This window comes from Scomber japonicus, chromosome 10 (assembly GCF_027409825.1).
Source record: "Scomber japonicus isolate fScoJap1 chromosome 10, fScoJap1.pri, whole genome shotgun sequence".
Taxonomy (NCBI): Eukaryota; Metazoa; Chordata; class Actinopteri; order Scombriformes; family Scombridae; genus Scomber; species Scomber japonicus.
In genome coordinates, this window is record NC_070587.1 from 4995641 (window position 1) to 5017792 (window position 22152).

The following is a 22152-nucleotide window of genomic DNA, read 5'->3' on the forward strand; positions in this document are numbered from 1 at the left end:
GAGTTTGATTGTGCTTACATGTTGGCACAAAAACAAATATTTTATCTGTAGTTAGAAAAAGGGAAAGGTTTTTTTCATGATTACCTGTTCCAACAGCTTATTGGACAAAGCCTTGGCTAATTTTCATTATCGATGAATCTGTTGATTATTGTTATTGTAGGTAATCTTTATAAAATAGAGAGACATACTCATTTCACTCAGTTTGTCAGAGCCCAAGGTGACATCTTCAAATTGCTTGATTTGTCAGACCAACAGTAAAACACCCACAGATTCTTGATTTACAAGAATATACAGCAGAACAGAGAAAAGCAGTTGTTAGATTCAAGAAGCTGGAACCAGCAATTGTTTATCCTTTTTATTCTCATCACTGTAGCAATCCTATAATCTATTGACCAGCTGATGCACAGAGCTAGCAGTTTATCTGGGAAGTGTCTCCTGCTAGAGTTTTCCTCATTTGTAGTTAGTGCTGAAAATAAGTAATTTAATTTAATTTAGTTGTTTATTTCAGTCATTTGCTCATTGACAGAAAATTAATTTGCAACAATTTTATAATAATTGAGCAGAAATGAAAAACATTTGCTGGTTTCTGCATCAAATGATTTGTTGCTTTTCTTTTGAATCATTAGTCACAAAAAACAGACATTTGAAGATGTCACCTCTTGAAAATAGTGATCACTTTTATTTACTCTTTTTTTAAAGGTTTGTTTTTTTTTGTTTTTTTAAACATTTTTACATTAAACAATGGGGAGAATAGCAAAAATAATCAGTAGCTGCAGCACCATGTTCTATGCTTGAAGCCAGTTTGAGCAAACAATCATACCACCATGTATTTGATGATGATGGTCCATCATGCTATTGATCATTTTTGCAAAAATTGTAAGACACACAGTGCGTAATGTCCCTTTAAAAGAGTAGAGAAGTTATCAAATCCCACATTTTGTGCAAAGACCTTTTACTATTACTTTTGTTCCCTTGTGTTCAAAGCTGCTAGAGGAGAGAGAGAGAGGAGAGAGGAGAAGCCGGTGTTATAAAAGATGGAGAATGTTTCAAATACAACTTGAGACATTAGCCGTTTTTCTGTCAGGACACAGTGGGACCGGCACTCGCTATATTCCTGTTCTTTCAACACTTTCTGAAGAAAATGATTTTCTTTATGTAGCCTACATTGTTCCAACATAAGATCCATTGGTGCTTTTCCCTTTTAATCATATTCAGAGCCTGGTGTTCCACGTTCAGTGTGATTTGTACTGAATAAATTGTTGATATTTGGGTTTTTTTATATAGATGGAAAAAGCGTTGTTTGAAATGCTGCTTTGTCAGATTTGGTGCCACAATCTTGATAAAGAAGGACAGCAGAAGAAAACAACAAGATGTCCCTGATGAAAACTCTGTTGTTTCTTCTGTTCTGTGAATGTTTTTCACTACATAGTGCTTTAATGTGTGGTGCAACACAAATGCCAAATCACAAATTAAACTAGAACAGTAGCTTCAGAAATATGTAATGATTCATGATTCACCTGTAATCAAATCTGGAGCTTGCTGACCCTATGTGGTGTTTTCCTGACATTTAACATTTGTCTTTTATGAAAACAGTGAATGTTTTAGTGAGAGGAATAACTGGAGCTCTGTGTCCTTTGAGGTGCTTTTTCTTTATGAGCTTTTTAGGGTGAGAGGATTTTGAGCTTGGAGGCTTTGTAGTTATCAGATTCATGTTGTGTGTGTCTCACTGAGTCCACTTCTGGAGAGTGAGGAGTCTCATGTAGTATTGATAACAGAGATGACATCGTGTTACTGACAAAAAACAAATCAAACCCATGTCTATCTGTCATCTTAAAACAGATTGCGTGGAGGGGTAACACACTTTCTTCTCTTCACGTTTGCTGTATTTGATGAACATTCATTGTCGAAAGCACTCGAGTGAAAAATACTTGCAGTTGAAAGTTTTCAGTTCATTTCAACACTAAATATGGCTTGATGATATGTCCATATATCAGTACAAGTGGCAGCATACCTGACAGTATACACACTATATTTGAGTAACAATGAAAATGTACAGTTTCATTTTTATTCTGTTAGGGGTGTCAAACATGCGGCCCGTGGGCCAGAACCGGCCCGCTGAGTGGAGCAATCTGGCCCACTTTCCTTCCTGTGTTCTTTTCCTTCCTTCCATCTGTCCTTCCTCCCTTCCTTTTTTCCTCTCTTCGTGCCTTCCATCTGTCCTTCCTTCTTTCTTCCCTACCTTCTTCCTTTCTTCCTTTTTTCTTCTCTACCTTCCTTTTTTCCTCTCTTCCTTCCTTCCTTCTTTCTTCCCTCGCTCCTTTCTTTCCTTCCTCCCTCCTTCCTTCCTTCCTTCCTTCCTTCCTTTTTTCCTTCCTCCCTACCTTCCTCTTCTCCTTTCTTCATTCCTTCCTTCCATCTGTCCTTCCTACCTTCATTCTTTCCTTCCTCCCTTCTGTCCTTCCTTCATTTCTTCCTTCTGTCCTCCCTTCCTTCCTTCCTTCCTTCCATCTGTCTGTCCGTCCTTCACTGTCTGTCTTTCCTACCTTTCTTCCCTCCTTCCTTTTGCCTGTCTTTCCTTCCTTCCCTTCTTATTTCCTTCCTTTTTTCCTTCTTTCCCTCCATCTTTTTTATGATCTGGCCCACATGAGATCAAATCAGTCTGTATGTGGCCCTTGAATGAAAATGAGTTTGACACCTCTGTGTTAGAGGCTGAAATGTCAGATCATCTGATAGTCTTATGTGTTTATAACCTGCAAATCTTCAACAGTTGTATGGCACATCCATTTAGGTCTGCAACTAATGTTATCGTCACTTTTAATAATTTACTTTATAAAATGTCAGAAAATGGTGAATAATGCACCACACTGATGTAATAAAGTTGCCTGTTTTATCCATCAAATAGTCCAAAACCCAAATATATTAAGTTAACTATTAAAGGAGAAACTGCAGATCCCCACAATGAGATAAGTTGATGCAAATAAAGAAGCAAATGCATTGTATGTATGTCATCGTTCAAGTTATTAGCATACCAATAAGATGATTACAGGGGTGGAATAACACTCCAAAGGGACAAAAGACCACCGTGGTTAACAATCTACTTTATCTCAACTGATATAGATGTGTGATGATCTACGAGACTCCACTGAGAGAGAGTTACAGTAAATGGAGAAGCTTTGTATAATCATTCCAGTACATAAATTGATTCATGAATTAGCATATAATCTTCTACCTTCTATAATGTTCAGACGTTCAACAGTTTACTGAGCAGCCAATAGCTACGCTTCTTTGAAAGAGAGTCATTAAAAGTTCTTGTGACTGACTGACTCAAAGCTTTTGCTGCTGCAGGAAAAATGGATTCATTTAATGATGTTTACAACCACCAAAATGTGGAAATGGAGCCGGAGCGATGCCCGAAACCGTATTTTTCTGCTTTCTGTTTGGGATATTCATAGAATTATTTGATTAATAGAAACTAACACCCCTTAACATGCTGCTAAGCTAATCGTAACTGCATGTCGCTGCAGGCAAAGATGCATCACTCAACTTTTGGGCGGTTTTTCATGTGAAAGTATTACTCTTTCTTTCCTCTTCTAAATCCTCAACTTCCCTTCCCTTTCTCTTCATTTTAGTCAAATCATATCCGGGTGCGTTTTTTTTTTTTTTTTTGAGTGACAGATGAGAAGAACATCGATTTCAAAAAATGCTTTCTCCTCTTATATGTCTGCTTATCTATTAAACATCTACAGACATCACACAAATCTTTAATTTAGGAGGTATAGCTGCAGGGAAAAAATGTCAATCTTATTGTTTAGTGTTGTGGTTTATGTGTGATAATTGCATGCCTGTCTTGATCAATAACCTATGATTCCCATCGCCTTGAGCTATAGCAATTTAATTACATCTAGGTTTGGAGCTTGCTTGCTTTTGTTATCAGTTGACTGACCTCTGTTTGTTTTGCAGATGATGAAGTTTGCCTGGGACAACTACAAGAGCTACGCCTGGGGCAAGAATGAGCTGCGGCCTTTGACGAAAAACGGGCACATAGGCAACATGTTTGGTGAGTGTCAGAGTTTTTGCTCAAGGCTCAATAAACCAGACACGTTATCGAGCTTTATCTTTTTTTCTCCACAAGACCTGCTGGACCCTTTGTCTGGAAATGTTTCACGCACAAAAATGGTTTTAACACAGATAAAAACTAGTTAAGAATAGTTGTTTTTTTTTAATTGGGTTTTTATTTCGTCATTTATCATCCTTTGCCATACAACTAAATTTTACAACCAATTATACAAAACACTTTTTAAGACGTGTCAACATACATATGAAGTGTTGTAGCGTAGATATTCAGCCAAAGTGAGAAAAGATGACAATTATTTCACAATGTGTGTTATTTCAGTTGGATGATCAGAGATTAAGAAGACTTAAATCTGAGAGTGAAAATGAAAATTATTGAATAAAAAAATTCAGTCATTTATTGAAATAAGGGATGGGATTGATAGTTTCTGTTTATTGATGCCAACTACAACCTTTCAGTTGCTGTTTGAGAAGATTTCAGACATGAGCAGAAACTAAAATGAGGCTGAAGAACAAATTAACGTTAAAGAAACAAAGAATGCAAAAACTAAAAACTAAAATAATGGTAATTTTTTTAAAGCACAAAAGCCACATATATATGTATATTTAAAATTATTATTATTAAATAACATTAGTATTTATGTATACTTTATTTATGTTTCTTATTAGTCTTATTTAATTATATAATCAGTGTTTATATACTGTATGCACCTATTGCCAGTTTACTAGGTATGCATAGCTAAAACTAACTGTAGTCTAATAATAAATCCTACCTAGGTTATAGTGTTTAATGAGTTTAAACTGTTTTAGAGAAGTGTTGATTTAATTTCATGGTGTCCACTCCATTTATAGCAGTGAGGGTATTAATTCGATATGTGAATATAAAGTTTGTATTAGTGCATAGTTTAAATATTGTAGAAAGGTTCCTCTACCAGAAACAAACAAAAAAAAAAAAGAATATTTTTATGAACAAATTACATTTTTGTGACACTGTTGTTTTCTTCTGTGACTGATTAACAACAGCTGGCAGTTAACAAGAAGCAAAAACTCACAAAACAAAATTAAGTTAAAACAAACTCTCCTATTCCAAACCAATAATACAACATAAAACCCACTCCTCAAAAATTCTATTCATCTATTTCGAGCTGTCAGACAAAAGATAACACATGGCACCTGTTTGCGGCTCAGTGAGCTTTTGTCACCTTACTTTTCAATCAGCATGGGAAACCTCACAACCTGCCAGGGGTGTCACAGTTTCCAGCAGTCTCTAATTGGAGGCAGATCCAGAGGGGTCCTCAGGTCCTCTGCAGTGGAACATATCAGTCAGTTCACACTGCTGAGCCAGAGGGAAATCCCACAATAAAGCTCTTAATAAAAGGTGGATCAGCTCTTAATAAGACTTGGTCGGGTAACGGCTTCCATACCTGAGGTCTTCCTCCATCACATCTGTAGGGATTCAGGATTATTAAGGCGATGATGCAACCTCTCGTGAAAATATAGTTTGTGTTCTCTTTGCTGCTGTTATTCCTCCGAGGGTCCTGAGTTCAGAGTAAGAGAGGAGCCCCTTTGAATCATTATCCTTAAATCATATGATAGGTGTAACATCTTTAAAGCAGCCAATTCAGGGTTATTTTCTGATGAAATCTACCAAAAGCATCATGAAAAGCTTTTTGCCTGAAGTTTGGTGCAGGTTTTTGAAAATCAGAACATCCGTCTTAAGATAGTTCCACACTCACCAAGCAAGAACACAAATTACATTTTGCAAGTTTAGGAAGGGATTCATACGTGTTCTCCCATCGTTAATGCTCACATTGATACAAAACATGCATATAACAGTGTGTGAGGCTTTGAACCAAGACGTGGTTTAAATTGAGTTGAATGGTAAAAGTGGCTTTGAAGCATTCAGGAACTATGGCAGAAAGCAAAGAAATAAACAAGATACACATTTTAACTGATGAACTGACTACAATGCTACTGATTGGCCATCAGTATCATTGTTTTAAACAGTAACAATAGTTTGTATATCTTTGCCACATTTCACTTCATCCATGTTGTCAAATGAATCAACAAATTATCTTCATTGTAACTTTCATCATCATGGGCAGGGATGGGCACACATACATCAAAATGTATTTCCAAATAAAATACCAAATACCCACCTTAAAAATGTGTCAACATAAGCTACAAACACATACAGCAGCCAAAAAATGTATATACAAAAATACACAGCACTGAAGTATTGTGATACAAAATACTAAGGCATTTTCATAATCCCAATAAAATACAAATTACAAAATAGTATTTTATATTTGAAATACGTATTTGAAATACTGCCCATCCCTGATCATGGGTACATTTCCATTGGTATTTAATTATCCAGGGTTTTCACTAACATATATATACGGCCTATATCAGTCAGTAAAAGGCGAGAAGTAAAAAAAAAAACAATTTGAGAACAAATTAAATGACTGCAGGTCCAAATTACACTATAGTCTGTGCTCAGTTCAACTTTCAAAATGATTTCACCCTCTCACTGTTATTCAATGTAATACATTTAGTTGATTAAATTGACTTTGAGTTTAATTGAGCTTATTTGTTGAATGGCCTTTTGATATAGCACAATAGAGGGAAAGAGCTCTGTTGAGCTTTTAGTTTTAACCACAGGTAGCGTCTGAAGATAAGTTATCAAGGCTTCTTCTTTTCTATTTAAAACACTTGTGACATAAAGTGTCATTAAGACGAATAAAAGCAGAGGACAGCTGAAAGCTAATGGATTATTGTCAGTGCTGAAACATAAGGAATGATAGAGATAATGATAGTCAATTACTGTGATTATGTTTGTCCTAATGTTGTATTAACTGATGTGGGCAGAACAGAGAGCTGCTGAATTCACCAGTGCAACACTAGATGGATGTTGTGCATGATGGGTAGGAGTGTAAATCTTTGGGAAACTTGATTTGATTTGATTATAACTCTGAATCGATACTCAGATGTGGATTTAAAACAGAATCTGGATTGAATGAATAGACTTTCTTGCTCCAGTATACTGTTTGCTTAACTTTGTTTGCTGTTATGTTTCAATAGGAAGGTTTGTCTCTAAAATTGGAGACTGTTTCCATGCTGAAGGTTTGCAGTAGTGATGGCTTTGTTAGATGTGTGTTCCTCAACTTGCTTAATGATGTCTCCGCAGGCATCTGAAACTTTCTTGCCAGCTCCGTGTGGTCTCTCCATATTAACTGTAGCCCTGATGTGTATTTACATTTGAGACTGAAGGCTCATGAAAAAAATATTTGCAAGATATTTGACGTACTCCACCAGTTTTCTCATTTACTGGAACTGTCTCCCACTGTTGGCTCAGTAGGTAGTGTATAGTGAGCTTGTGTTATAAGATCAAATCAGTGGCACACGCACACACCATTTTACATAAAGGGATGTATATTAGAGCCAAAGTGATTCAACCATGCGGACCAATCAGTTCTTTCTCATCATACGATATAATTTGACTCAATAAATATTAAAAATATAACCTGATGGACTAATTTCTCACAGAATCTCAGTAAAAAGGTTTAATTTCTGGCTTTGAATGTTACTTGGCCCCTGTGAGCATGTACATATGATTTTTAATCAAAAGCTTCTTTTTTACCATCTGAAGACACTTTTTAAATAATTCTGCTATTTGGGTCAAAGGTTTCGTATAATGCATGGTTCAGTCCTCTACTTCTAGCAGCTAATTGCCATCTTTATCCGTGCAGTGCAATTTATTCACTTAGCGGTCTACCTTTATAATGCAGATTCAACCAATATAGTAATAATAACAGAATTAACTATCTCAGTCAACACTGCTGAGAAATATTGCAAATGAAGGGAAGCGACTTCCTTTACTCAAAACGGTTAATCCCATATAAAAACCAGAGAGAGAGAGAGAGAGAGAGAGAGAGAGAGAGAGAGGCTAGCAAGTAAATGTCACATTGTGAAAGGTGGTGCGGGAAGCCAGGTAGCATGAAATTGGATGCTGTGTTCTTTAATTTAATCTCCAGAGTAAACAGAGATGCGGCAAGATTGGATCTACAGTTAGCATTCTCGTCAGTAGCTCGTCAATAAGCTGAGAGTCACCAGAACATCCCTGCTGCTGTACACGAGCACATACCAAACCATAGCAACCCCCATTTCTACATGTCTTACTGTAATCTCCCTTTGTTTACCCCCATTCCTCTTTTTTTGTGTTTTGCTGTAATCCCTCTCTTCTTTTCTTTGTTTTCAATACTGAAAATTAATCTTTTTATTATTTTTCTCAACTTTATTCTGTTTGTGATACACTTCTTTTTTTTCTTTTTTTTTCCTATTGTCTTTTTAAAATGCAGTTTGTCTTTAAAGCTTTATTAAAAAGTTTATTTTGCTCAGGGCAATTAAAAAGCAAAAATCTGCAGTACTTTCAGTTTTTCTGCCTCCTTGCAAGACTGTGTTGGGACTTCAGTGAGAACATTGAAATTCATTAAAAAGTTATGTGTATTCATGTCCTTTCCTCAAGAAAAAAACGTTCTTTTTTTTTTAAAGTATTTACACGTTTTGAAAAAATATTGTGTTTAAAAAGTAAACCTGAGATGAATGATGTGTTACTGATGGGTTAGATATCATTTTTATGTGCTAAATCCAAAGTTATTCAGTGTTTCATGTTACCCTTTTGATTTCATTAACATCTGACAAGTTAATCATGCCAAATATTAAATGTCCCAGAACATTATGAAATGAAGGATGGTAATGTGGTGAGATCGATGTCACTTCCTCGTTCGTTGAGATGACTGATTTGTACCATTTTGCTTCTTTTCCAGTTTCAAAAATCCTCGTTAGTTTCGGTAAAATGGGACATAAAACATTCACTTAGCACCAAAGAAGAACAGAAGTCATTCCCATCTATAAAGTATAGTGTCAGTATCTGAGCATAAAAACTTGCGTTATGTGATAGCAGGTTGAACATTGTTAGCGAACATTGTCGAAGTCGATTTGAGTAACAGAACCACAAATGTAAAGGTTAATCAGACACCAGGACAGTTCATGCTTTATAAGAATATCACACAGGATTGTTGTACTATTCTTGAAAGTTACCACACTGGCACATGTTCTGGCAATATGTATTATCAAGAAGCACAAAGTCATTCGTTGTCTTTCTCTAGTTTATTCAGTCGTCTGCAGACGGACTCCTTGCTGTCTCAAGCGTGAGATGTCACAGCGAGCCCAGAGCAGAGGAAATAGTCAGATTATATACAATACATTATCTTGTAAATGGATGACCTCGTTCTACCATCAGAACAATGTAAGCACAATAGTCACGTCATAGTGTGTGTACAATCAGGACAATGGTTAGTCAGTAGATTATAACATACATGATGTTCACTCAATCAGCATTTCATGTAACATAAGTGGTGCCATGGTCAGCAGATTATGACACACACATACACATAACCATATCACATAGTTACTCATTTGATCAGAGAAGATGAATAATAAGAATTCCCATTACACACACGTTATGTTTCATAATGACAGTCGTGGTTGGGTTTTGGTTAGAGATGTTTGCGGCCCATCAAAAGTTGAGCCAGTCTAAACTTTTTCTTCCTTGACAACCCTGCATATTTTTTCTAGAGCCCTTCTCTTTGACACCTCTGCTGCGTTGCTTGGCTGACCACATTCAAATGATTGAGAGGGCTGATTGTTTTTTATGCAAGGCGCAAATGTTTGTTTTTACGAAGGTGATGAGTTCATGTTTTGTTGAGGGTTTTGTTTACCATATAAAAATTCAATCGATCTACCTACAGTATACTTGAGCTTTGAGCTCAGACAGCAATGCTAAAGAGCTGTGACCCTCATACTTTTTATTTAGTCTCTGCATAATTAAATGTGTGCTTTATATTTGCATGTGTAAATAACTTAAAGGATTATCTTCAATATTCGGTGCTTGGATTCTCAGCAGTTTTCACATTGACTGACATAAATCACAGAGGAAGGTCAGCTGGATGATTTGCAGGGTGTGTTGCATGCTGCTGTTGATTTTCAGCAATAATAAATCTCTTTGCAGGAGGTGATTATTAGTATTGAAAACTGAAATGGGTTTGTTAAATTACTCTAAAGGGTCAAAATCCAGTTTGAGATGCCAGGATTACATATCCTCTCTTTGCTTACACAGATAGGTAAGAGTAAAAGTAAGAATATAGACAAATGAAAGGAGTATTCTGGATTCCCAGAAAGATGCATGAATGCACTTTAGCAGGAAGATGGTGGTTTTCCTCACTTCTGTCTGCTCATTACAGCCTTAAATTGTAACGACCTAATTAGCTTTACTGTATCTACAGTATATCAAATGTTTTGTTTATTGCAATCCATTTTTATCTTCTTAGATTTCCATTTTTTCTCTCTCTCCTGAAAACCTTTTAGTCAGCATAATCTTGGTGAGAAATATGGGCTTTTGCCATCATGCATTATTTCATAGGAAGACAGATGATGATGGGCAGGGACGTGTAACAGGGCGAGGAATGGCGTAAGCACCCTTCACAGGGGAAGGCAGTTTGCTTGGAGCTAAAGAAGAAGTGAAGATATTAAGAGCTTTTTAAGACTTAGGGCTATATGGGACCATCTAACTCCCATGTGGAGGTATGAAGAGTGTTAAAAGAGTGTGGGCAAGTGATGCAAAGTCATTTTGAAACACTTGTTAACTGTGCAAGACTTGCAAGCCAAAGCCCTCAATGCAGTGATGTATTTTGAATGTTGGGCTCCCAGAGCTCTGGTGCCCTAGTTTTACTGTGGAGAACATTAAGTATCAGTAGTGATGGTTCTGTATTTCCAGCTTATCTCAGAGCAAGAGCGTATGGAGCCCTAAGCCTTGAATTTAAATTATGATGATGTTACACACAAAGAGGGCATTATCCTGTAGACATATTAATGTATACGGTGCGTAGAGGTACTACACGCTCATGATTGGCCAGCGGAAGATGCTGATCTGAAAGATCCTGATTCTTAAATCACTACCCGAGGTCTAACAAACAAGATAAGCAAAGCAAAGCAAACTTCCACCTCCCTTTTTTTTTTATTTTTTTTAGGCGTTTTGATGTCTTCATTCTGGATTATTACTACACTAAAGCTATCCTACTTTAAATTTAATTGAATTCTTAGTTTCCCCTGAACTAAACCAGGTTTTAGCCACTCGGGAAGATCACTGTAAGAGGTTTGTGAGACATGTTAGCGTGTTTATTCTGCAGTAAAGCATAGCATTTACCACAATGTAACTAAAAGCTAATCAGGTTGGACAGATTATTTGTATTATTAATCTTTTATCTGTGGAGTTCTGTCAGTAAGGCTGTTTTCTCTGATTTGGAAAGAAAGGTAGCTGAGGAGAACTCTGCTGTGAAGGAGGATGGTCTGTGGCTTTTGGACAGTTTCCAACATGCTTTCTTCTTTTGCCTTCGTTACTCAACTGGAAAAAGCTTGAGAATGAGTCCCTCAAGTCAGCTCTGTTTACCTTTATTGTGTCCTTGAAACCTTAGCTGTACTTTGTTTTCTCTCTTTTAGACAACAACAAAGTTTTGGAGGGGAGATTCATTGGTCTCCTGTTTTAACCTCTTGTAAAGTAAAGGCTTTCACAAGAACTCCAACAACTCCTCACAAACAGTCTCAGACCTCAAAATAAAACCCCTTCTTTATTGTTTCAGGGCATTCAAGAAAAATAAGGAGACATGCTGGCCAAGGTCCCTTCCTTAGGTTATTTTAGTCAATATAATCTCCATTGGTACCATGTTGGTTTTGTGGTTTTAGCACATTTTAGAGAGAGATTTCAGATTCTGCAACAAAGCTGACATATCTCATTTTCTCAGTCCCAAACCAACCAGTTCTCACATACATTATAACACAATAGTGGTTTCCTGAATGCAGCTTTGGTTGTCCTCTATCACCTTTTTTAAAGTTGTTGTGGCAAATGTCTTAGAAAGCAGTTGCAGATCGCCTTGAAGGAATTTCTTTAAATTTGGCACACATGTCGACTTGGACTCAAAGATTTTAGTGGTCAAAGGTCAAGGTCATTGTTCATCTTTTGCCATAAATCATACACCAATTAGGACAAAGTTTTACACAAATGACTAATAGAAGTGATGATATTTTAAGTCCAGAAGATCAAAGTTCACCTTCACTGTGATATCAAAATATTCTACAAAAACACTTTTCTGGCCATAATTCAACTTCAGGAGCAAAATGAGAGACTGTCACCATATTTCACATTTGATCAGATACTAAATGGGTGACATTAATCTTGGGTTCTGACCTTAAAACTGTGGTGATAGTTTAGATCTTCTGTGCTGCTGGGTTGAAGATGTGCATGAGGCTTCCACGTTTTACAATTCGTAGCTTCTTTGCAGCAACATTCACATCTGAAACATTGTTTACTGTCAGAGCTACTTAGTTTTTTAACCGAATCAGCTTTATTGGCCATTTATATGAACAAATACAAGGAAAATACCTTTATAAATTTCCCCCAAAGTCTTCAACACGATTGGTAGGCAGAGGCTTACAACCTCGAGAGGGTATTTCTAATTATTTTAGATAGAGTATGAACTCTCAGGCATCTTACACCCATTGGCCGTTCTCAGATTGCCTTTTCTTCCTTCCTCTGCCATGACTAACTAATTCCCCTTTCTTATTAGAGCGCTCATGTACTGTACTATATCACTTTCTCTACTCGCTCCAAATTGAGAAGCCAACCAGTACTAGAGACTAAATGGGGGATTAAAGAGATGTTCATCCCTCTGTGAACGACGTCATTACCCCAGTGCCTGCATATATGGGTCACTAACTGAAGCGCACAACACATTAAATGCCAAAGCCAAAACCACAGTCCAACAGATGCCGGGGACAGGCCGTGTGATTATGCTGAAAAACAGAGAACATTACATGAGGTTTCACAGCTGCCCCTCCCTCACTTCAGTGATTTTTCATCAATAGATGTCCTATGGCTCTTAAGGGGATCGTCCAAAATGCTATTCGCAATTGCTCTCTGCCCCTCTACAACAAATTAAAGAGTGAAGACTCTTTCTACACATGGAAAGATGGTTTTCTATCGTTTTTATGCCTTTATCTTCTGATTATATAATCCTTTCATTTTTCATTTTTGTTCCATCCTCCCTGCTTTGCCCTCATTTTTTCGTTTCCTCTCCTCATCCCATGAGGTGCAATTAAAGAGCATAAGGTCACCAGTTTTTGCTGAGAGTTGTCCTGGAATGCAAAATAAGCAACTTCCATTGACACAGACTGAACCTTTCACCTTTTCTCTCATGGCGTGCTTAGGGACCATTTCAAAGTAGTGTTTATTAGAAAATCCCAAGGGTACTTCAGATGATGTAAAGGTCTGCAAGTTGCTCTTACATGATGGAGCCCAGAGGAAGAGGGAGGAGATGGTTTGAAAACTTGATTTAGCTTGAATCGATGGCCCAAATGATGAAGCCCCGGATATATATTATTTAGTCATCTCTGGTTGAAGGAGAAATTGAAAGGTGAAATAAATGTTTTATAGAGCAGTGGGGGTCCTCAGAGTCCGTGACTCCCCTTAAAATGATGAGGGATTGTTTTTGTTTTTTTTGTTTTTTACCAATTTCCGCTGTCATACATCATTATCATTATAATCTTGCAGAGCAAACAAAGCAGTGACAGAGCTAATGAAGATATCTGCTGAGCCAGCACGTTTGCAAACACAGTGCTGCTAGGAGGGAACTCGTCAGCGACTTAGATATGCATACAGACACATGCATATTGCTTTTAGGACTGCATCACAATCTTGAGCACCTTTTTTTCTTGTGCAAATTCTTCTTTTTTTGTTATCTAAGGAACATTCTTATTAAAACCATTCAACTGGCAACCACTTTCACTAACAACTGCCTGCTCCCTTCTCCGCCCTCATATTAGACAGAGTAGACAGGTTTTTTTCCCCTTCTTTGCAATTACCTCCCAGTGCGCCTTGGTGCCTGGTCTTGAAGGGGGGCACTGTGAAGGTTAGAGAAAACAGGGGAGGGAGTGGCAACATCCCCTGTCATTAGGGTTGAACAAATGGCTACGCAAATGGTGCCTATCACTGCCTGTCACATTAGAGTCACAAGCAGGAGTGAAGGGTTGTCACCATACACCCACTTTCAATTTCTACCCCATTCATTTCTATATCCCATGGGCTCCATCATGGTGCCGGAGAAATCATCTGTCGCCATAGCGACCAGCACTAGGTGACAAATCAGGATCTGGCCTCTTCCCCTCTGGAGAGCACCTCCCAAACCCTCCTTTCAATATTGCCTTTTCGGTCTGTGACCAATAAGGCCATAAACTGCTGGCTGGAAACGTCATAATTGTCTGATGTAAAACATTGTTTATCATCCTGGGAAATATGTAGAAGTATTTGGGGAGGTGGGAAATTATTTGCACATACTGTATTGCCATCAATATGTTAGATGGGGCATTTTAGAGCCTGATTAATGCTCAATATTTGTGGTTGATAGAATCTGATAACAAGATACAGGTGTTCATTTTTCTTACATAAAAACCCTTACATAATTACTGAATAGCGCATGTGCACTGTGCTCTTTATAATTTGCTGTGTTGTACACATTACAGTATTTGTAGATATTGAGGGGACACACAGTAAGTCTTGAGTCTAAGCCTTGAGCCTCTTAGTGGCCAGTTGACTGACGACTTAGAGGTGGCGTTGCTAGGAGATGAACTGTTGACGTTGACTGGAGCACGTGTAGATTAAAACTGATACTTTTTTTGTCAAGTGGAAGCTAATTAGCCTAACTTGCTAACTTTAGCACTGATTCCTCCCTAGTTATTTCAACACCTACTAAGTCATTTGCAACACCAACTGCAGTGTTTAACCCTATATATGCACTATCAATGGGTTACTAATGACTGTGCGAGCATGTTAACAGCCTACTTTATTCTTTAATTGTTTTAAAGTAATCAACGAGTGCATCAAACCCCAGAATCCTCTCTCTTCTCATTCTTCAGAGCACACTCACCTGAAATATACTGTGCGAATGGGGTTAGCCTTGAAGTTATTGACAGTACTCTAGCCTAACTTCGCTAGACTTACTTAAGGTGGACTGACGATTAAAGTAGCTGTTCTCATTTATGTCAATCTAAGCCACTCCCAAACAGAGAACGGAACAATGTCTGGCTGCTGAGTCTCTGCTGAGTTATGCACAGTAGCACCCCCGAGCAGGCGACCAGACTCCCAATACCACAGACGATATACGGTCAAAAAAGCATTTAATTTGAATATCAGTTTTAGGAGAATTTCAATTTTATGACTAAAACCTTTTGAACCATTTTTGTTGTTGTGGATGTTATAATGTTATATGTGATTTATGGAGTTTGAGAACAACTGAATGTGACGACCACTTACTGCTTTTATCAATTTATGTTCAGGATTAGTTAATGAGCTCTGTGACTCAATAAAAGTTATAGAACAGACAAAGGAAGGGAGTTATTCAGCCTGACAGCAGGTGCATGTTGGAGCATTTCAGGTGCAGGCAGATGAGGAACTTGATAGGAAGCCTCTGATAACACACTCTGGGGATGAACCTGCTCCATGTAATGACGGTCCTGGCTGCACAGTTCTGCATCTCCTGGCACTGAAGCATGACAACTACATGAAGATCACAGCACACCCAAATCGGGCTCAGCGCTTTGCTTGAACCAAAAGCTAGCAGGATGAGCTAGTGACAGGTTTATAAAAGGCATGGTGTGTTGAGATCATGCAGGTTTTCATAAAAGCAGCTGAACAAGGCTACGGATAAATTGTGACTTTGCACCAGGAGAAATAAAACATTCGGAGGAGAAGAAGAAAAACAGGCTAGATACCTGTGAGAGCATGACTTCTCATAACATTTCATTGTGTCAGGGATTTGTTCTGATCTGAGGCTTTTGTCGATTTTCTTGCAGATCACTTGATTTATAGAAAGTTGACATGATTTTCCTCTTGATCCCTTGAATCCAAACTATCATGACCTGGCAGAGAAAATCATTTTACAGCAATATAAAGCTGTACGCATGGGACGATTTAAAATAGAATTAAAACATACTGGAATCACTTTACCTTACATTTAGTTAAGATACAAATGTTTTAATTGCATCATCATCCTTTTTAGTGAAAAATAAACAAACAATATTAAATGAGGCAATCATAAATTAAAGCTCCCCCTGCATAGATAAAATACATAATAGCAACATTGTGTGAGTCTGCTCTTTCTCACATAATTCCTGTATTGTAATAAATGGAAGAAAACAAATTATATGACTTTATGAAAGCATTACAGTTAAAAGCAGTGAAAGTGGCAGCTGGGCACATCAACTTCCTGCTATTCTGTAGTTTGGACTGGAAAAGACTGGAAATGTGAGGCTCCCCCTTGTCGTAATACATAATAAATCAGGAAATTAACATAAGACAATGTTAGCGAGGTAGACAGCTTTTTCAAGTCATTTCTGAGGATATTCACGATTATCCCGATAACAAAAAAATTGCCACAATCAACTTCTTGTGATTGTATTTTAAAAAAAAGTTTTATCATGATCCACAATAATATCGTATATATCGTCCCACAAAGCAGAGCACAGGAGACAGGGCATGAAAGTGGAGCCATCTTTCATTATCATCACTACCATTTTTCTACTCTTCTTTTCTCAGATTAAAACGAGTTCTCCTCCGTGGGCATGAGCGCATCATCAAGCCCGTGTGCAGGGATTATAGCCAAGATGATGAAAAACTGGTTGCGAAATATATGACGAAGCAGGAGGATTATAAGGGATTGTACTCTATTCTACTGTAACCACTCAATCGCAGGCTGATGGATACAACGGTGAGGGTCAAATATGTGCATCAGGATGAAGCCCTAAAAACCCCCTCATGGTTTTCCTTCTTGGTGTTCAGTACTGTTAGCATCCTTGCACTCTGTGTTTATGTAATGTGTGATCACTGATCAGTCTGCAGTGACGTAGTGCCGGAGTCACTCTGATGATGACGTCTCTGTAACCTGAGACATGCCGTTTGCTCTGTAGTAATCAGTGTTTGGCGGTTTTAATCACAAGCGCCTCCTGTCAAGCTCTTAAGCTTGTGGTGGTATTAAGAAGCAGATTTTGCTTCATTCACTTATTTTAGGGGCTATTAATATATGGTACTTTTTTTTTTTTAGCTCTGCCTCATTGCAGCCTGTCTCTGCTCTCACTCTGAATATTTCACTAAGCTCAAGAGCCTCACAATAATTCCTCCTCCTCTAAGTGCTAACACGTCCGCCCATCTTTTCATCCATCATATCTGAAACTGTCCACCGTGACTCATCAGACTTTCAGTCTTCTCAACGACAATCCCCATTTTAGATTCCCCCCAGACCGCTGTGCGCCATGTAAAAAGGGTTAGGGTTGGTTTTTTTCCATTCATCATTCACCAGCAGCTCCTCTGATATTTCATCTTGTGTTCCATAAAAACAGACGATACTGTTTACATTTCAGAGTATCCTCTGTCTGTAGCTCTGAGTTGCTGTAGTCCTGCTCCTTCACACACTGATAACCCACAGTGCAGATATGTTTTTGTTCCTGCAGTGAGCATCGTACCTTGAAGCATTAAAAGTGGCTCTGGGAGTGTAGCAAAGACTTTTGACAGATTATCAACAGCACAGGTTGACCTCTGCAGCCTGCTGTGTCTCTCAAGCTCAACTCATGCACATATGCACATTCACATTCACCTTTTTTCTTCCTTATTTTTCTGTATCATCACTCTTTTCTGCTGTCTCATAGTCACGTATCCATAACAACTCACTGCAAGGTGGGGCCCAGGTCCTGTTTTGGTGACTCCTGACTCAGAGTGAGTGAGTGGAGTGAAGGAGGAAGGTGTTGGCAGAATGAATAAGTAAAATAGCATGAAATGAATTTCTTCTGTTGTTGGATCCTGCCGCAAGCTGTTCGGAGACCTATCACACTGAGCTTGGCAGTCTGGGCCACACTTCAGAGGTGGTGGGGGTGGGGGTGTGAACTGTGCTTACAGCCCCTGGCATCATGGAAACGGGAGGGTGACACTGACATAAACAGAAGAATGGGTGAGGTGGTGAAACAGAAATTGCTATTGAGTAATTTATACAAGTGTTTCAAGTAGCCAAATGTAACACCAGGAAATAAAGTCAGAAAGTTTGCATTCCCTCGGTAATTGAGTGTGAAATTAAACAGATGAGTAAGCCCCCACTACCTTTTAATGTACAGACAAGTGGTCTGTAAATGGACTTTCTACCAATTGATTAGAAAAGTGGAAGAGTTCAGTTATTTCCTTGATGAAAATCTTTTTTTTTTAAAATAATCCGGCAATTTCATTTTGCCACATATGCAAGAAGCTGCTATAACTTATTTGCAGAAACCTAATACTGACCTACAGGCAAATTGCTGTGAGACACAAACTAGATTTAGAAAAGACCGCACACACATTCATTGCACACACAGCTCCCTAACTCCAGGTTCTTCCTCTACCTTTGAATGCCTGCAGGGCTGCACAAATGATGCGGAGCAAGTGCTCTTTGAAGATGGTCGTTTTAATTTCTCCAGCTGACGGGTGCTCTTTGTCAACAGGTTATTATAGCTCTCCTAAATTGGTTGGGCTGAACATTTTTCAGTGTGCAACTAGTGAGCTAGAAAGCTCCATTCAGATGAGATAAGGTCTGGCGGAGTGAATGTGTAGCACTGCTTCTTTTTATCGCCAGAAGAAATCAGAGATTAAGCTTGCAAGGTGGATTCCTGTGAAGGTTACTCCTCAGCGTGAAAGAGTAAAATATTCTTCATCCTGCTGACCTCTCTTGCAAATTATTATTTTTTAATTAGTGGGAATTTTCTAGACTTTCTTCTTTCCATTTTGTTGTTTTGTTGTCGATAGAATAAAGTTGGATGACCTTACGACTGGCTGAATTGTTGCTGCTGCGCTCTGGTTTAGTATCTTTATCAACCACCTAATCAGAGCTTCTATCTTTAGCTGTCATCTCCAATCAGGTTTTTGTGGGTTGACGAAGCATCAGATGTATGATCCCCCTTCTCCGACTGTGCCGGCGTGTCTGTTGATCAATGTGAGGGGAGGCTTTTGGGAGAGGGAGGAGGGCGAGGGGTTCGATAACACTGTGTGCAGTATGTAATCTCATCTGAGAGGCTGTCATATCAGACAGGACTGCTGCACTGACACGCCACGCTCTCCCAGAGTGGCAAATTAGATTGCTGCAATTAGATTGACGTGTGTACCGCTCTAAGTCTGAAGCCTCTCTAATCATGTCTGGACAGTGTGCGTTTTTTATTTGGTTGTGATTAGATTAATGCCTGTGAAGGTGTGTTGATTGGCCCCTTTAGTCGTTGTCATTTATTGATAATTGTTGTAAAAACCAGTCATTTCACATTAAAACCTACATCCATACTGTAAAATGAAAATTCAATGTATAATTATCACCAAGCTGACAAACACTGGTAAAATAAGGGCTTCATGTTGTCCACGAAACCTCTGGCTCAGTGGCTTCCTCCTCCGCAGGCTCATAATGGAACAAATTTATTTTGTCTCCAGCTCTAATGCGCCTTGATCTATCAATTCTCAGTCCCCTCTTCTGTCTTGCCAAGCAAGTGCTATCAGACTGGAAAGCATAGAGCACCATTAGCTGGAAGTCTTTCTGCAGGGCAGTTTGACTGTGTGATTACCATAATGGTGAAAATGGAGAGACCGAAAGGTGTGTGTGTGTGTGTGTGTGTGTGTGTGTGTGTGTGTGTGTGTGTGTGTGTGTGTGTGTGTGTGTGTGTGTGTGTGTGTGTGTGTGTGTGTGTGTGTAATATTGGGTTCAATCAGGAATGGTTGCCTCTAATTATTGTATCCATGTTTTCCATTTTGGGGGCTTGTATAGGGAGTATAAGCCCCACATCCTAAGCAGTACATTTATATGCATAATACTGGTAGTCATGACAGCAATACAAATATAACCACAGAAGAATAAAGAATCCCACTTAATTTTTTGGACACCCAGTACAGGCTCTATGGAAAAACTGACTGTCATCAGTCTGACAAAAAAAATCAAAAATCATAACAGAAAACTGAGGTTTAAAGATCATTGTCAACCATGGAAACAACAGTGGAGAAAACGATCGAGGCAGTCAGTGTTCCAGCTGCTTGTGTTTGATGTGGATTTTTGCCACTTCACTGAGAGCTGAGCTGTTTTCTGAGCTGTGTCACCTCTCTTCTGCATCTTTCATTGCTCTTGTCTGGACAGGGGTGCTACATCAATGTCAAACACACACACAAGCACACACACAGGCACACACATAGGACACAGCTATGCATACTCTTTCATGCAGGGTCAGCTTTCCTCAGCTGTACGATTACACAATGCATCTCAGTAAACAGACCTCTAACAGCTCTGTCTGTGTGGCTGTCACCTGCTCTTAAAGACTTGTTAAATACGCATCTTATTCCAGTCTAGACAAAAAAACTAAAACAACTCAGAGCTACATGACAGGGCGATTAGTGGACAAACCCAAAGCTGCATTTTTAGCAACTGCATACTGTGTTTGCAGTATTTCTTGAGACACAATCTTCTCAAAGGTTGATTATAGAACATGAAAAACATCACAAGCACAATTTGTCCAGTGCAAAGAGAACAAATGATGCAGTCTTTGGGGGGAAAGTGAGGATTGAATTGAAGATGCCTGATAGCGTTGGGGCCATTCCAATCCAATATCATTATTGGGTGGCAATACTAATGTAACACCATGTAGCGATCGAGCTTCCATAGTCTGATGTTGAGTATGTACTTAGTTACTTCCCACCACTGGTGTAGAGTTAGACAGTAAAAAAACAGCTTCTAACCAGTAGTCATTTCTAGTAGTTTTGTTACCTACTGATGATAAATAAAAAATTATGTTTGTTATGTAGAAGTGCTAATTTAGCCGTTAGCTGTGACATTTAACTAGCTAATTGCTAATTCAGACTGGACCTAGGCCGCTAAAACAAAAACAACAACAACAACAGAAATACCCGTCAACCTGTTACAACTTTCCTTTTAAACATACAGACAGTTTACATCGCGTCCACTGGCTGACTAACTAACTAACCAGCTAAATGAACCATTAGCCAGCTAGCTAGTAGTCAAACAGCAACAGCTAGAAAGCACTTTGTCAGAGTGAGCTGCACCAGATGACACATTCCTAGCTTATCTTACTGAATAAAACTACTGTTAATGTCTCTACAGTTTCATCCAGACACCTGTAGCAGGCAGGCGGACTGTCTCCTAGGCTGAGTAAGGTGCACTGTCATCAGGCAGTAGAGCCCGTGGATGTGACTGGTGGGTGGGGGGGCCACACCACTGCCCGCCAGACTCAAACAGCCGCTAATGTAGATATTTATTTCTCTACACAGTTCTTGCAGTTTTATTTCAGATATTCACTTTGAAAACTTTATGAAGGAGTTGTCTATTTGCTATTGCAGTCTTCGAAATCCTCATATAACTTTTGAACTCATGTATAGAAGTCTAATTACCAGCAGTTGATAATACATTGCTGTGCACATGTTTTTCAAAACATTAAAGGAGTTGCTATAGCAATATGTACTATATAAGGCTTACTTAACCTGCAGTTCAAATCAATTGCTTTTGTATACATTTAAATTTAAATCATTTGTATATTTTTTTGCTATTTTAATAAGAAGTCTTGTGTGATTTTCTACAGCCTCATGTAACATTATTAATTAGACCATACTTATTAATCATTATAATAATATTAATAATAATGATGATGATGATAATATTAGGAAAAAGAAAATATCAGTATCATCAGATATTTAAATGCAGGTATCTGAATCAGATTGGAACTGAAAAACAGTGGATCGGTGCATCTCTAACATCTAATGAGCCTCATGTCTGCATCCTTGTTCTGTGAAGCAACTGTTGAACATTGCTTACCGGGATAATCAGTGGGATTAGTTCCCTCCTCCACTTAAATCTTGTTGCAGGGATCTGGAGTGAGGATCTTCTATTTGCAGCTGCAGAAGAAGGTCTTAGT

General features: G+C 38.4%; 1 protein-coding gene across 2 annotated transcripts in view; it reads left to right on the forward strand.

The window, feature by feature from the left end:
* LOC128367027 (mannosyl-oligosaccharide 1,2-alpha-mannosidase IA) overlaps positions 1-22152 on the forward strand; it is a 195927-nt gene that overhangs the window by 84086 nt on the left and 89689 nt on the right. For both annotated transcript variants that reach the window (XM_053327814.1, XM_053327815.1), the window contains exon 2: positions 3961-4057. In XM_053327814.1, coding sequence (XP_053183789.1) covers positions 3961-4057 — 97 coding nt within the window. The remainder of the gene's footprint in view (positions 1-3960; positions 4058-22152) is intronic.